Below are 17,467 nucleotides of genomic sequence, written 5' to 3'. Positions count from 1 at the left end.
TGGTTTTCCTTTTGTCGGAGGTTGATTTGTTCTTGCAATATATGTTATGGTTCACATGAGTATTAGAAATGTACGAATATCGCATAATTCCTTCAAAAATACCTCGAACTAGGAATTTTACTTTATGTTTCCATATTATATGCCTTTTCCTAATATGGCAGAGTTTCAAGACAAGACGACTCTTCATTTTAACTAGAATAAAACTAAAGTAAACTCTATGCTTGTTACGGTCGTCATTAGCGTGGTATTAGCGTCTAGGAAGCTAATAATCGCCGTTGAGAATGCCTTTAGACAAGCGTCGTACCATCTCCATAAATGCAATAAAAATGAAGTGCACCAAGCCCAGTTTATTAAAAATTTGCTTTGAGAAAATGATCTCATACATATCAGTTTGAGAGGGACTGTTATAGATTTTGTAATTTAAGGGACGTTTTGTCGCATTTTTCTCAGGTTTGTCGGCGACCCGGTATATTTTGGTAGCTTTAAGAATAGCAAATGGTCACAGTCCGGTGTGACTGGGTTATTAATGAAGACAATTGATGCCCTGAGCAATGGAGGAATGTTTTGCTTGGGCAGTGTCATTAGCCTACTCCTTTTGATATCCAAAGTAGTAAATATAACAAAAACTCTATATTGAACGGAAATTCAAACCATTGACTATGTGAACACTGTATTTACGAGAGTTGTCGAATGGACATTCACACACTGTGAACACAAGAGGTATCGAATTCACAGTTGATCAAGATTATCTAACTTCATGCAAATCGTTCATTAACTGATCTCACTTCATTGACCTGCCTGTACCCATAGAAACGCTCAGTTAAACACTATTCAGTATAAATATCACCTTCAAATAAGATATTAGTCAGACGCTGAGAAGACTTGCTAAGACTACATCACTCTGTCCAAGCGAGCTTTCGTCCATTTGTCGTGTATCCAGCATATAACCTAAACCTTCAATATGGTGAGTGCTTTCATCTGCTTTAATAGGCCCATTATAACTGTCCGTCTCAGGCCCGAAACCAGACTTGATTGTTCGGGGGGACAATGGTGTATGGTGTTTAGTTACAGTAATGAAATTGCCCCCTCTTGGAATGTCACAATGTTTACTCAATCGCATTTTGTTTTGTATAAATTGAAATATTGAGATGAAACTAGAAAGGAATAGTATTGTATGCTAGGACAGAATGTGTCATAGGTTCGTATCTCCCTTTTAAACGTATAAATCTACCCACGGCAAATGCTTTCGAAAGGAAATAAATGAAACAAAATGTTAACCGCTCAGAATAAGTACATGTAGTTTTCTTGTGGTTGGCTCGTATTGACATTTAATTTATATCTGTATTCCTCAAAATAGTTATATCAGACTGTGATTTCTTATTTGAAAATATCTACCAGTATTCTGAAAAAAATAGAATCACTCCAAAATTTTATAACTGAGGGTAACTCCGTTATGAAATTTTGGAGTGATGCCTTCATTGATAATGTGAACGATAGTACAGTTCAGAAAGTCAATGCGGTTTTTGATAGGTGAACATGTTCTTATATATTTTTTCTTTTTTCAGCGTGAGTGTATCTCTATCCACATTGGTCAAGCTGGTGTCCAGATGGGCAATGCCTGTTGGGAGTTGTACTGTTTAGAACATGGTATCCAACCTGATGGTCAGATGCCTTCTGATAAAACTATTGGAGGTGGAGATGATTCCTTCAACACTTTCTTCAGTGAGACTGGAGCTGGTAAACATGTTCCAAGAGCTGTATTTGTTGATCTGGAACCATCAGTTGTAGATGAAGTCCGAACTGGTACTTACCGTCAACTCTTCCATCCTGAACAACTCATCACTGGTAAAGAAGATGCTGCTAATAATTATGCTCGAGGTCACTACACTGTTGGTAAAGAACTCATAGATCTAGTACTTGATCGATTGAGGAAGCTGGCTGATCAATGTACTGGTCTTCAAGGATTCCTCATCTTCCACAGTTTTGGTGGAGGAACCGGATCTGGTTTTTCGTCTTTGTTGATGGAACGATTGAGCGTCGATTATGGCAAGAAATCTAAGCTAGAGTTTGCTGTTTATCCTGCTCCACAAGTCTCGACTGCTGTAGTAGAACCTTACAACTCTGTTCTAACAACCCATACCACACTAGAACATTCAGATTGTGCTTTCATGGTGGACAACGAAGCTATTTATGATATCTGCCGACGAAATCTTGATATTGAAAGACCATCTTACACCAACTTGAATCGGTTGATTGGACAAATCGTCAGTTCAATCACTGCTTCACTCCGATTTGATGGTGCCCTCAACGTCGATCTTACTGAGTTCCAGACCAACTTGGTACCTTACCCACGTATCCATTTCCCATTGGCTACCTATGCACCAGTCATCTCTGCTGAGAAAGCCTACCATGAACAACTTTCTGTAGCTGAAATCACCAACGCCTGTTTTGAACCAGCCAACCAGATGGTCAAATGTGATCCTCGTCATGGTAAATACATGGCTTGCTGTATGTTGTACCGAGGTGATGTTGTTCCCAAAGATGTCAATGCTGCTATTGCTACCATCAAAACCAAGAGAACCATCCAATTTGTTGACTGGTGTCCAACTGGTTTCAAAGTAGGTATCAACTATCAACCACCAACTGTTGTACCAGGAGGTGATTTAGCCAAGGTCCAAAGAGCTGTTTGTATGTTGAGTAACACGACTGCTATTGCTGAAGCTTGGGCTCGTCTTGATCATAAATTTGATCTGATGTACGCTAAGAGAGCTTTCGTCCACTGGTATGTTGGTGAAGGTATGGAAGAAGGTGAATTCTCTGAAGCTAGAGAAGATTTAGCTGCTCTAGAGAAAGATTATGAAGAAGTTGGAGTTGATTCTGTTGAAGGTGAAGGCGAGGAAGAAGAGGGTGATGAATATTAAGATATTAGTTATAAATTACTACATTAAAGACCCAAATATTTTCAATACGTCAATTGTAGAACGATATCATTATTAAAACAGACCCTGAAACATGTTATTACTTAGTTTCGCGTTGATTCATTTTGGCCTGTGCTATTGAAGTTGGTATGTTCTCGACTCTGTGTAATGTTTCAGGTTCTGTATTAAATTTTCCTAATTGCAATAGTATAATTTTGTATAATCTATCGAATTAAATAATTTTCCTGTATGCTTGTCTTGAAGGCACTTTGGAGAAAAGTAGTTCTGACATTGAGTGCCCGTAAAGCTGAATCGTCTAGTCCGGTTTCACACGCATTCCCTGGAGTAATGTATCATCTAGGGTTGGGCGGCATACCGTGAAAAGCACTTTACCGCGTCATTGGATTTTCACGGTATTTGTATCACCAAAATAATCTGTATCGCGGTTTTACGGTTATACCGTCATGCGTGACGGTATAGTGACGGACTGATTGTATAGTGTCATCATAATTTTTTGTAAAATACATAACGAGGGTTTGGTGTATTAATGCTCGCGTAAGATTTAGCAGAATCATTAAAAATCGTTTTGGTTCAGTGAGTCAATTTTAATCGTAGTATACATGTATTGTGATACAGATCAGTAATGTATCGTCCCAACCCTAGTATCATCTCTCAAAGGTGATTCACGAACAAGGAATGGAAATCTTTCACAAGGGTTATTTCTATCATAGAGCTGGATTTTAACCAAAACCTCTTGACATTGATCTTTCCTGAATTATTCGTATCCATTTTACAGTTGGATCAACAAATTACTTAAGTTTAATGCATTTATTGTACTATTGAATTTTAAAGTTATGATACTGGTTAGGTCCATTGATGAATGTATACTCAAGTTTGAGCGAAATTTAAAATTTATGTTCATTCTAAAGTATTCATACACGTAATATTGAAATTGACCCGGATGTTCATAAATCTCTCATTTCGACTATAATGTAATACATATGTACTTTCGACCTTCTTTCAAGGTATACTACCTCTTAGGTTGACTAAAATTTGAAATTTTTAAGCTTAGCCAAAAGAAGGCTTAATCAGGGGACATAATCCCTCTATAATCCAATAAGCGGATAAACTAAGTAATAATTCATTAAACTAAGTAATTTTGAAACATGATTATTTAGTTTAATGGATATATCGACTTATATAGAGATTCTATTCTTTAGGCATGGCAACAGGTAAGTCCAACTGATGAACATTTAACCAATTTACAATTGACCAAGTTTGAGATATTAAATTTTATGTCCATTTTTAAGTAGTATACCTTTAAGTCAATGGATTAATATTGTATTTTTATTCCGGTTTTGATTATATCAGCATGTTCTCTGGAAAACCCAATGGCCCAGCTTCAAAAGGAGGAAATCGAAGATCGAACGACACCAGCCTACATATTTTTCGATTAGGACCTCTTGTAACATCGGGTCAATGCCTTTTAAAGGGACACAATCGGCCAATATTTGGTTATCAGCCGATCCCTATTTCAGCTATCTGTAATACTTTTCAGAATTCAAATCTGTCTGTTTCTCCCACAATATAAAACAAACGCACGGCGCCAATTTCGGGTGTCGTCACTTCGCCTTCGAAGGGTTTGTTATTTCCGCATGCTGTTATATGTAGGCTTTGTAATTAAGGCAATAACTGCATGTCAGAATTGTCAGATTAAAGCTGGTGATAAAACGAATTCGCTGTGGGATTTGCATGTTGAAAAGTGACACGGATAGTTAAAATAGGTCATATGAAAGAAACAGGAACATGTCAAAAGTGGGTTGTTACATAATCGAAATCCTGGTTCCGAATCCTGTTTATATTTTTAACAGGGAATCTATAGTTTATGGGGAAAAGGGCGATAAAAAGCATTGAAGTTTTACGTCCTACTTTTTGCTCTAGATCGGATCGGACTAATAGGGGAAGATATAGAAATAAGACCTTTACTGTAAAGACCTGATGCCTCAAGGCGAATAAATTAATAAAAACATTGTGGTTTGAAGATTTTATTGGAATTATTTTGTCACTGAAAAGAGAAAAACGTTCATAAACATTATTATAATGTTTTGCTTAAGTCAATGATCACAATTTGTCAACAGATAAGAACAGTAAAAGTTTTCTGAACCCGATAGTGTTATTAGTAAAGACGTCATGTAATGGGCAATGGGGATAGTTTTCTAGCATGGTGGAATTCTTCTACATTTCCATAAAGTTCATGTCTACGAACCAGGCATTTGCTGAACACGACTTTTCATTTAGAACAACTTTCTTGGAAAAGCTAGGAGCTCTATTCATTTACATTGGGACATTGGCTGAACACGACTTTTCATATGTTAGTTACCCACCAATACATCTGACTCTTGGCATAGTCCACGTTCCCATGTCACAGGTCGACAGTCCACCTGTAGAAGAGTCGGGAATGGTACCGGCGTCACATCTATAATATGTTCGATCTCCATTCAGTGTACTTCTTGGTATCATCGGCGTTAAGTGTAAGTCAGGGTACGCAGGTGGGTTGGTACAATTCACATCTATATAATGTCAAAAATAAGACAGGTTATGAAATATGAAATGAATGGAGTTTTACGTCCTACTCTTCTGCACCTTATTGGGCTAATGAAGATGAAGAACTCCATGCAGGCATATTTTGCCAGGAGAGCGACATAATTCTACCCTTTTGCGATTCCAAACAGACTATATTACATAAAAAAAATCAGACATGTTATAAAACGAATAAACAAATGTACTTTTACTAGTTGATTGTGTTCTGAAATAACTGTGTTAAACTAATTGTCCCCCTTTAACACTCTCCTATCAAGGTGATCAACTAAAGTATTTCGACTTTTCCCGCGTCAAAATGACTGCCTAAACATTTATAATGGATTACACTATACATGATTTTCTGCACCTTATTGGGCTTATAAAGATGCGAATCATTTGAAGTGAGACAATTGAAATTGCCAGCTAAAGTATTAACATATACAGCTGTCTTTGCGGAAAAAATTCTCAAGTAAGATTTGAAAATTATTATCTTTTAGGCCTACCTGGCCTTTATGGTTTTGTACCCACCCCCTCTTAAATTACTTATCATTGAGGCCTGGCACTGTGTGCCCCCTTAAAGATCACCGCATCCCCTACCCCACACGCCACTGTCTAGGACGTGTCCATAATGGCCCCAACCGATCTGGGTAATAGTCAACTTAACACTTTACCTTAATGACCCCAACCACGTCAAAATGGCCTTAAAAGTCAAAATGGACCCAAAAATTAAATTTTTTCATGGGACATATTGACTTTTTTTTTTTTAGACAATTTTGACCAAATGTTGGGGCCGTTATGCCAATAATCCATCAATCTGTCGAGGTCTATAACTGATTCCAAACAAGAGTGTTCATCAAAGATGGCCCAACTTACCGTCTTCGTGAATGCATTCACCAGGTTTTGACCAAAACCCCGTAGGTGAACACGAGATGAGAGTGCTGCCTTTCATTAGATAATTTTCATTACACTTGTACACTGCCATGGCCTTGACCTTTGTGCTATCATATTCGACTACCGCGTTCTCGACAACTGGTGGCGTTGGACATTCATTATCTGATAAAGTTCAAAGTTCAAAAGGTTAAAGTAAAGTAAGGTTTAAATTTAAGCTCATGTTCAAGTTTAGACAACGATAAGGTTGAAATGAAAATCCTTACGAGCAAAACAATTCCGTTGACTAATATCTCGTCCAAAGCGTGACAAAAAGCTCTAGTTCAAAGAAAAAATTAGCAGTGAATTCACAGCTACGTCATAAAACTCTGTAGTTTTAGTATAATTGCAAGAACCATAGACGCCTGTTATAGAATTGGAATGGTGGAAATCTGTTATCAGTGTGCCTTCATTACAATCCTTTTAACACGAAATTTTACTCACCAATACATTCCGATTGCGGTGCCGACCACTCCGTAGAATCCTGGCATGTTGAAAACATCAAACCACCCTCTGTACGTCCAGTAACACACGTGTAAAACACTCGATCACCTAGTTTTGATCCCATGATGTAAGGGAAGGCATTTAGGACAGTTGGTGGACTTTGTGCGCAAAAGTTTTCGATGACTGAAAAAGAATGATAAAAAATGTGGACATGCACGATAATATGGTCGGATTTGGTTACATACAATGTCTTTATTTAGGTCAGCGGCGCTTGAATAAATTAAGAAATTTACGCTCTACTACACGCCCAAATGACGACGGGCTACGCCATACTATGTGTTCTATGAAGGGATACGGCTTCGGGCACCTGTCTGTTTCGTAAGCATTGATGATAGGTTTGTAGGTCTAAACTGTTGTTGAAAATAAATCGTCTTGTAATTACATCACAAAAGCAAATGTCATGGAGGCCAAATGTTATTTGTGATAGTGAGATTAGTGACATAATGTGGACAAGTTAAAGATGCCGAGCCGTTATTTAAATTTAATTGAAATGGTGAAAATGCAAGAGGGGTCAATTTGTACTGGTCTGGCATTGATAATACGAGTGACTCATTTGACAGTACAGAAGACATTTTTGCGAAAGATGAACACATACCTTCACAAACCAGTCCGGACACCGACCACGTTCCATCGCTTTGGCAACTGGATGAGGTCGATCCTCCCGTCTGACCGTATCCTATATGACATTCATATACCACGGTAGAGGCATATTGATTATTTGTAGGTGCTTGAGCCACGTGGCTATTCGGAACTTCTGGGGGCTCGCCACAGTTTGTCACTGAAATGAAATGGTCAAGAAGATGATTCTTTTTATCAGACAGTCCTTGATCATGAAGAACTTATACATAAAACAAAAACTGGTGGAATATGTTAAATCTGTTAAAAACACTATACAGTGGACAATTAGGGAACAGACCATCCTTCTCTTGCGAATATAGACAGATACTTGCAGAAGATAGGTTCAAGATTACCACGTTATACGTAGGACGAGGGAAATATAGCAAATAAACTTTCTCTTGCAAATATCGAAAGTTTTTCTCTCAAGATTGCCACGCTATACAGTAAGCAATGCAGAGAACGTCGCAAGAAGAGCGAATATCGAGAAAATTTTTCTCAAGATTGCTCAAGACTACAACGCCATGAAGTAGTCAATGAGGGAATTATAGCATATAAGAATCTTACCTTCGCAAACGATATCGGAGGTCGTCCAAGCTCCGCTATTGAGACACTGAATATTACCGTCGCCGCCACTGATGGTAAAACCTTCACTACATCTATAGAGACCCTGGGCGAGCAGATCTCTTGACGTACTTTCAAAAACCGTATTGGGTATTGTTGCGGGAAGACCACACGCGGAAGCTGAAACAAATGGAAAAATATTAAATTCTTTCAAAATCAGCGTTCATCAGATTATCCCAAGTTAGCAAAACACGGAGAAAAGTACCTATCCAACCAAAATGTCTAGAAGAGTTAGCACAATTTATTCCTTAATATGCAGATCATCACTTCGGTATCGGTACTTTTCAAATTTGAACGCTTCATAGAATTTTGTAAATGCAGCGATTTGATTTGTACGCTAGCTGTTATAGCCAATCAGTGTCCTCGACACATGCAGCCAAATCGTTTAAGTCTTGTGTCGAGGGAGCGATCCATAGATAATGGAATTTGCCGTTCAGAATGTCTTGAATCGTTCATGCTATCCATTACCAATCTTGACTTGATTGGTCCCTTTCATTCAGTGGGACTTTCTGTGGTGATTTTTGGAGTATTAAGCTTTTATAGTGGTATACTTACCAGCGCAGGTTATAGTAGGCGTGCTCCAGGACCCATCGGCTTGACATGATGAAGATGGGTCTCCTTCCGCTATATAGCCGTAAGAACAGACGTAACGGGCTGTATTTGGGAAGGTTGTGTCCGTGTACACGGGATTCGCCAAGGATACAGTTGGTAGAGTATCGCCACAGTCCACGCCTAGAAAGAGAAGAAACAGTGTTCAACGTTCACACTTTTCTGCATCTGATTGAGCTAATGAAGCGGGCAACGCAATGCAGTGTGCGGTGAGGCAAACGTTGCCAGGGAAGCGGCATTAGGACCTCTTTTGTCAACACTATCAACGGATCTTTTACGCCATTTAAGGACTATTTTGAAAACTTACATTAATGCAAATGAAATATGACGCGGACTTGTATATTTGTGTCCAATAGGCTTATTTTGTTATTGTAAATCCTTACTGTACAGCAACTTTGATTAATCGGTACAAATTCTCATTGGGGTCCGATTCATAACATAAACATAAGCAGTCCATTTTACTTTTAGGTATTTTAAGTAGTAATCAACACAATATAAGTTCAGTCTGTAGTATATATTACTATTTATTTTACCTACAGTATTGTTTGAGAAGAAATATCTTTGCTCGACAATACCTGTGCATAATTCACCAAGCTCTTCCCACTGTCCGTATGATTGACACTTGGAGACCATTTTATTACCAATGGGAATGGTACCAGTGATACAGGTGTAGGTAGCTACTGCACCCGGTGTTGTGGTAGTGTATTCAACTTCAGTGTTCTCGATCTCATATGGCGTTCCACAGACAGTTGCTGAAATGAAAAACACTACCTCAAAGCTTAACAGAAACTAACATCACCCTGTAGCTGGATGGTGTTCTAAGGATGACCCCTCCACATAAAATGATGTTGAACAAACACTATTACATCCTTGGGATCCTGGCGATAATTTTATGCAGACAGTTTTCAACTAAGTGGACAGATTAATGAAGGATGGCACATTCAAGGTCACTTGATTTTCACCCGTCGTGATCTGAACATACGACCAACATTCTCCCGTACAAGCGGTGCAATAACTCACAAGATCAGATGAAGCCGTTATATGTTACATAAAGCAGCGGAAGCTTAGCTATAAACCTACCGGTACTATAAATGAAAAAGAGGTCCTGCCGTGAAATAAACTAAATGCGGTCTGAATTGTTAACTCTAACATGAATTATTTCCCTTATTGGAACTCTTTATCTAATAACTTGTCTTTCCTGTACACCTTTGAAATGTGGTGGAACAAATAAAATGCGAGTACAGAGTGTGACTTATTTTCGATCTCCTAGTCGAGTGTTAGCTTTTAAACCCAAACAGGACCATCAATACTTACGTATACAATTCATTTGATTTGGAGTCCAGGTTTTATCTGGCTGACATTCAATGAAGTCAACACTGTCTGACGCTTCCATGAATCCAGGGTCACACACGTAATAAGCTTTCTGACCATATTTGGTTCCCTCTATATAATCCTGATAGCTGTTTGGAGCCGCATCGCCTGTTAGACCACAGTTCTTCACTGAAATACATAGTTGAAAACATAGATGTGATTGTCAACATGGCAACGTATCATCTAAGAAACCAGAGCGCACCATCGGGACCGGTATTGTTGGAACGTTGGGGTAAATCATCATGCGTGCTTGCATGGCAAGGCCTTATCGTTTTTTCAGTACACCCAATTCCCATGTAAGACTGGCTTTGACAACTCTACAGAACAGTTTTTTACGTCTTTGATGTGGACTTGTTAAAGAATCGTCTCGCCCGTGTTCATTCCGGATTTAATACATGTATTTTCAATTTCCAACGCATCCAAAATGATGGGCTAGATGGACCGTAAGCGGATGTTAACTGAAGGCTTAAGACATACCATGTATTTATCATCAGTCTTCTTAGAAGATGATTCGAACTTAAAACACCTTATCACTAACAAGCATCAATTCAACTTGCTAGCAAGGTCCGAGCTACCTCTCTCGCCATACGAGCGAATACCTACGTGAGCATGTGATAAGTGGAATTGACCATTGTCCATCATCTTGGCAAGTTGTTTCCCCTGTTCCAGTCTGTAGAAATCCGGTAATACATCGATATTCCCCCTTTTCTCCTAGTCCAGTATCACTTATCAACTTAGCTGCATTGGGCACGAAGAACTTTGGAATTCCGCAATCCACTGTAAAGCAGAGCAAATGAAGTTTAAGGTCCCAATCTGTATCACCCTAGATCGAATTGTTTGGTTGCTTCACGAACTCAATGGCAACGTCCATATAAATCGGTGATATTTTGCTATTGAAAGGGGTTTTCTTTACTTTTCATCGATCTCAAAAACTGTTTATAATATGCAGGGACTTGTGCGATATATAGCGTCAAAACAGTTAAACCTACCTAAGCAAGTGATATCGGGTTGAGACCAGGTTCCATCTAGTTCACAGACGCTCTCGCCGTCACCAACTTGTTCAAAGCCCTGATTACAGGCGTATATAGCTATTTTACCATACGAGGTCTCTGTGAAAGTTGGTGTTGTATAAGGAATATTTAGATTGGTTTCTCCGCAGTCGATAGCTGAAAAAGTTATAATATGGATCCATTAGACGAAATCATTCACGTTCCAAATTTTACAGTTCTTACGAATTTTGAGAGCAGTTCTCATGATCAAAATCGTGAATGTGGAAATATATAAGCAAACACAAATTGCAGCAAAACGTATCGCCGAAGTGAATGAATGTTAATCAGGTGACTGTCGAAAAGCTGTTTCCATCGATAATCGTAAACCACTTTGATCTTTTTCGCCGTTCCGTCCGTTCATGGTGTTGTTGATGGTTTTGGTGGAATTGTTAGACCGACCGTATAATTAGAACAGACCTTCACAGGTTATAGTGGGAGTGCTCCACTGTGTGTCCGCCCCACAAGTCGAGATACCATCACCAATTTGACTGTAACCAGTAACGCATACGTACACAGCTTGCTCTCCGTTCGTAGTCTCGCCAAAAGTAACTTTTGCGTTTTCAACAACCAACACCGGATCGCCGCAATCAGACGCTAGAAGAAAAATGAAATGAATTTTTTTTTTGAGTCTTACGACCTGATTTTCTGCATTTTATGGGCTAATGAAGACGGGCAACTCCATCCGGGGTGCAATGGGAAATTTTGCCAGGACAGCGGAATTAACTTAAAGCTGACTTTCAGAATAGACCATTTGGTACATCACAAGTTAGAAATTACCATACTTACAGACGCATTGAAAGTCACTTTGAGGTGGCATCCACGAAGGTTCTATACAGAACAAGGCGTTGGTGGTTCCTGGAACGGCGGTAAATCCAGGCAGACAGTAGTAAGAGCTGACTTGTAATGAGTCTATTGACGACACATTAAATCCGGTGTTTTCAATATACGGTGGTATCCCGCACACTGACGCTGGAAAAAAAAATTGCAAACGATATTCATCTTCTACTTCTCTAAGTCGACCATCGAGGGTTCTTGCACGGCGTGTCGAATATGGGGTCTCGGCATATTTTCTCATCCGAACGACTAGACCATTTTTCCATGTCAACACCTCCGATCTCCATCACTGACAGGGGAAAAGCGGGTTGAAAAATACCAAAGTATTATCTCGACTTGTGCCGGGATTGAACTCCGGACCTTCATTATACTTTTAATGTCTAACCCACTAACCCACCATGGTGCCCGATTCCAATATGGTGTTACTCATAATTACTTACCTAAGCAAGTAATATCTGGTGTGGACCATGTGAAACTCGCCTGACAGACCGATTCCAAGTTGTCCCCTTCAGCTTTATAACCAAACTTACAAGAGTAGGTCACTATGTCCCCATACAAGGTGGTGGTAAACTTCGGGACAGTATGCTCAACCTCGGGAACGCTAGATCCACAATTTATCACTGGAACAAAAAAAAAGTAGGTAAGTGATAAGTATTATGGGAATGATTTGAAGTGGGTTCTTAAACTCTCTATCGCGGATATTGATAGTATCTATTTACACCATTTTTCCAGTCAGACGTCTGTGGTTCCTGCAATTCTGAGGTGGATCTCTTACAGGACATCAAGTCTGGCTGTGGGCCTGGTTCTTGCTTGCAATATCAAGTAATATAGGTGGATCAGAAAAATAAGTGAATTCAACAATCAGGAGATATCAAAGCTTTACCAAAGTATTTGACAATAGAGTCACTTACTGTTTCTATCGATGCAAGTGAAAGATGGAGATGACCATTGTTTATCAGCGCCACATGTGGTCGAGCCGTCACCGCTTAAAACAAATCCTTCTTGACAAGTATAATAGAGTGTTGATCCAATCGAAAAATCTCCAGTAGGGGTGATAGCGTTGGCTACTGTTAGAGTCGGCGGATCACAACTTTGTGCTGAAAAGGATTGAAAGTCATTATTAGTTTTAGTATTAGTTATTATTTTAATGCTTCGATGAAATGATATAATGTATGGGTAACTTTGTCAGATATCAATTTTAAGGATTTCATTGATCGATTAACAAGGACCTACCTTCACAAGTGATGGTTGGTAAAGACCATGTGCCAGCGTCACCACACGAGCTTTCTCCATCCCCAGAGACCTGTTTATAATTATCTAGACAAGTGTACACTGCCGTCGATCCATATGTGGTATCAGTAATCACCATTTTTGTGTTTGCAACGACTAATGCTGGTTCTCCACAATCGATCACTGCAAGACAAAACCAAATGGTCTGAAGTTTAACGTTCAGATGGCCAGTGTCGTCTTACAATACTAAGTGAACTTTGGATAAAGATCGCATAGTGTGAAACTCTGTGTAACAACATGTTTCAAGTTCTGTTTTCATACTTCTAATTCTATATTGCTCTACAGTGGTATTTAGTACTATTTTTAAAACAGTGAAAATATTTTATAATTGTAAACGAAGTTTGTTATCTTAAACTTACCTTCACAAGTAAACGTAGGAGGGGGTTGCCATTCCCCAATACATAACAGCAAATTGGAATTACCAGTGTCTCTATATCCAGGCAAACAGTAATAATTAGCCGTTATAAACCCCGTTCCTGTTATTGTCAACCCGGCATTGTCCACAGTTGGTGGCAAACCACATTCCGTTACTAAAATAGTCATGAAATAAATCCCAAAATTAAAAATAAGTAGTATAAACTAGAAAATAGACAGTTCGACGGAAGTTGCAGTTGCAATGGGACCATAGATGTTACTATAAATAGGTCTGACTCAACAACGGTCAATATTCTCGAATTACCAACCCAACGGCAGAGAACCACCAAAATGAACCAATCCAACTACCAACGACTACCTACGACTGCGATAGTCAATCATAACAGTGCACAGGAGTCGGGAACGCCATCTGTCTCTTATATTACTTACATTCACAGCTTATATCCACATCAGACCACCTGAAGTCACTCTGACAAGTTGAGACCCTGACATCACCACTGGCTCTGTACCCAAAATCACAAGTATAAACTACGGTCGACCCATAATAGGTTGTTGTATATTCTTTTTGAGTATTGGGTACCGGCGGAAAAGTTGTCTGACAATTGATGACTGAAATAGAAGAGTAAAGAGATATGCATGTAGTCATCTCATCCCAAGCGAACCAGCTGTAAGTGGGTATGGATAATCCAGAGAAAGATCAATACCAAGGTGTTGAGCCAAGAGGACTGGCCACGATCAGCCGGGGGAAAGGATCGTGAACCTAAGTTATCCTTGTGCCTTGTGAAAAGTGTTTCTTTTCGTTCATCTCATACGATGGACTGACACATGTTCCGGATAAACAATCCTCATCAGAACAAGTTGTTTATGGTCTATGAAGTAAGTCAACCTACGGAACAGGTCCGCTCAGGGTGCGGTGTAACTGTTTTACCAGCGGAGATGACAGTTGCAAAGCGTTATTGAGATTCTCTGGCAAACACTATCCACTACCATAGCACTACCACGACTTCTATCGAAATAAGAGAACAAACTTCGACTTAAGCGAGAGCAAGAGGGTTGAGCCTGCACGACAATATTTTGTGAATGTGCAATGTGGAGCGGCGTGGTTTAATCTCAGACCTATCTATTCCTCGGTAGTTTCCGTAAAGGTGAATCTGTCTCGGCAATGAATGGTAGATTTCATTGTGTCTTCTGGGATGAGACTCTATTCCACGTATTAGAACGGAACAAACTTTAAAGCCACGAGAAAGATCTCACTTACAAATCTGATTCAGACAAGAAAAGGCTGGTGGTGTCCATTGCAGGTTGGCTTGACAAGTTATTGTTCCGAATCCCATTAATACATATCCGTCTTCGCAAGAATAGGTCGCAGATGATCCCACCAATGCATCAGTAACCGGAGCTATTGTATTTGCTGGAACCACTGGTGTTCCACAATTTGGTAGTTCTGAAAAACATCAAATCAGGCTTTAAATTTCTGACCTTATTCACACGTCGGCCATATTGAATCCAAAACGAGGCTTACATCGCAAACAAAGGTAACGTTGTGCGTTGTGTCACTGCAGTAAATCGCCACCTTGACGTTTATAAAGCCTTCTTCTCCAGTCATAGTTACGTAGACTGAAACAGCAAGTAAACCAAAAAAAATTATTATCAATCCTAACCTTCCTCGGTGCATGTTAAACTGGGCTGCGTCCACTCCCCTGACTCTTGGCAGGTAATCTGAGCAGTGCCTGATGGATTTCCTTCTTTACAGCTATAAATGGCCATGCTACCGAATATCGTTTCCGTAGAGGAGACATCAAATTCTGGGATATCTGTTGGTTCACCACAGTCAACGACTAATGTAAAAAATACATTATTAGATGAAAAGTCGAATCCTCGAATGCGATTGACATTAAATACTTTTTTACGTTACGTCATTATTTTTTTACACCAAATTGAAGCAACCGGCAACGCAATGCAGTGTGCAAAGAGAGGCGTTTTACCAGTAATTAGTCTAGTGAATTCGTCAAGAGAACTTTAATCATGTCTAACAATGGACAGCAACACTAGTCTACTCTTTTACGATTTACTGTATAATTGCCGAGGGACCTTTAAGTTAACGTGTACATCCTGTAGTAAACGGGACCTCAGTTATTGTCCACTCCGACTGGCATCACTCAAGAAAATGTATTAACTTACCTGTACACGTCAACGTCACAGGAGTCCAATTTCCATCTTCTCCACAAGTTGTGAGTCCAGATCCCGATTTGGTATATCCTACATCACAAGTATACGTCACTTGACTTCCAAAAGTGGTTGCGTCTGCTTCAAAACTGGCATTGTCTATTATAAATGACGGGGTGTTGCAATCTTTAACTGAAAGAAATGATATATATATATAGATTTCGTATTCTTTTGAATGCAGACATCACAACTACTCAAGTTTGGTACGGGCTGATCCTTTTGAAGGATTCAATACCTGTCAAAAATATATGATCACCCAGCACCTGCACACACAGTCTCCTTTGTTTCCTGAACTTTGATAAAGAATCGATGCTACTTACTGATACAAGTAATATCTGGAGTCGTCCAGGATCCTGTTTCACTACACTCCATTTGTCCATTTCCGGTTTGAGTATAACCCAGATTACACCCGTACGTTGCTGTCTCGCCATACGTTGTCCCCGAATAATCAGGTGTGGCATTTCCAACAGCATCTGGCGTTCCACAATCCTTTACTATAATGAAAAAAATGCCGTAAGGGTGGGATGGGAATCTTGGGATGAGGGTGGGGGTGTTATGTACCTGAACGCAGTCTCCTTAGCTCCTTGAAAATGGATAAAGGATTAATACTACTTACTGATACAAGTAATATCTGGTATCGTCCAAGATCCTGTTTCACTACACTCCATCTGTCCATTTCCGGTTTGAGTATAACCCGGATTACACCCGTATGTTGCCGTCTGACCATACGTTGTTCCCGAATAATCAGGTGTGGCATTTCCAACAGCATCCGGCGTTCCACAATCCTTTACTATAAATCGAAAATGTTGGTTCAATATACCATATACAGATACTACCAATGACGCCAGAACACTATATTAAAGTAACGTGCAGTACCTTGTCAAACTTGGATCCGGCTTGTTTTGGTTGCAAGATAGCTACACTTGCCACACTGACAACTATGCTAATATTTTTTAATTCAAATCCAAGAGCTCTAAGCGGTTGAAGAAAAACCTTACTTGTACAGATTATAGTTGGTGTCGACCAAATTCCATCCTGACATTGAATCTGGCCATCCCCGGACTGATCATAGCCAGTTCTACAGGTAAAGATACCAGTGGTAGCATCAGATTCTAGATCAGCACCTTCCACAGCATCCGGGGTACCACACGTTTCAGATACTAAAACAAAAAGAATCTTATTAAGTCTTGCGTGAAAAAAGAAATGAAATGACACATGGTCAGACCTTGCTTCTAGATCACATATTTCGAGGAGTGGTGCCGCCATTTATCAGCGCTAGATAGGCAATCTACTTACTGATACAAGTTATATCTGGAGTCGTCCAAGATCCTGTTTCACTACATTCCATCTGTCCATTTCCGGTTTGAGTATAACCCGGATCACACGCGTACGTTGCCGTCTGACCGTACGTTGTTGCAGAATAATCAGGTGTGGCATTCCCAACAGCATCCGGCGTTCCACAATCCTTTACTATAAATCAAAAATGTTAGTTCAATTATACCATATACAGATACTACCAATGACGCCAGAACACTATATGAAAGT

General features: G+C 39.6%; 2 protein-coding genes across 2 annotated transcripts; one reads left to right on the top strand and one right to left on the bottom strand.

Moving 5' to 3' along the window:
• The first annotated feature begins 807 nt into the window (after nucleotides 1-807).
• On the top strand, nucleotides 808-4,163 carry LOTGIDRAFT_222738 (hypothetical protein). The gene is made up of 4 exons (XM_009067699.1): nucleotides 808-964; nucleotides 1,566-3,168; nucleotides 3,190-3,675; nucleotides 3,731-4,163. Exons 1-2 carry the CDS (start codon nucleotides 962-964, stop codon nucleotides 2,919-2,921), a joined length of 1,359 nt encoding a protein of 452 aa, XP_009065947.1. The 5' UTR covers nucleotides 808-961; the 3' UTR covers nucleotides 2,922-3,168; nucleotides 3,190-3,675; nucleotides 3,731-4,163.
• Nucleotides 4,164-10,114: 5,951 nt separating this feature from the next.
• On the bottom strand, nucleotides 10,115-16,349 carry LOTGIDRAFT_197362 (hypothetical protein; the record flags this gene model as incomplete). The annotated part of the gene is made up of 14 exons (XM_009067698.1): nucleotides 16,243-16,349; nucleotides 15,878-16,054; nucleotides 15,358-15,534; nucleotides 14,955-15,140; nucleotides 14,126-14,305; nucleotides 13,681-13,851; nucleotides 13,265-13,444; nucleotides 12,943-13,128; nucleotides 12,472-12,651; nucleotides 11,984-12,166; nucleotides 11,615-11,791; nucleotides 11,138-11,314; nucleotides 10,752-10,925; nucleotides 10,115-10,277 (listed from the first exon to the last, which is right to left on the bottom strand). Coding segments are annotated over exons 1-14 (2,361 nt in total), but the record flags the coding sequence as incomplete, so codon positions are not given.
• Between the last annotated feature and the right edge of the window lie 1,118 nt (nucleotides 16,350-17,467).

This window comes from Lottia gigantea, assembly GCF_000327385.1.
Source record: "Lottia gigantea unplaced genomic scaffold LOTGIsca_85, whole genome shotgun sequence".
In the NCBI taxonomy this organism is placed as follows: Eukaryota; Metazoa; Mollusca; class Gastropoda; family Lottiidae; genus Lottia; species Lottia gigantea.
Note: the sequence above shows the minus strand (reverse complement) of the source record. Positions and strands in the feature narration are given on the sequence as shown.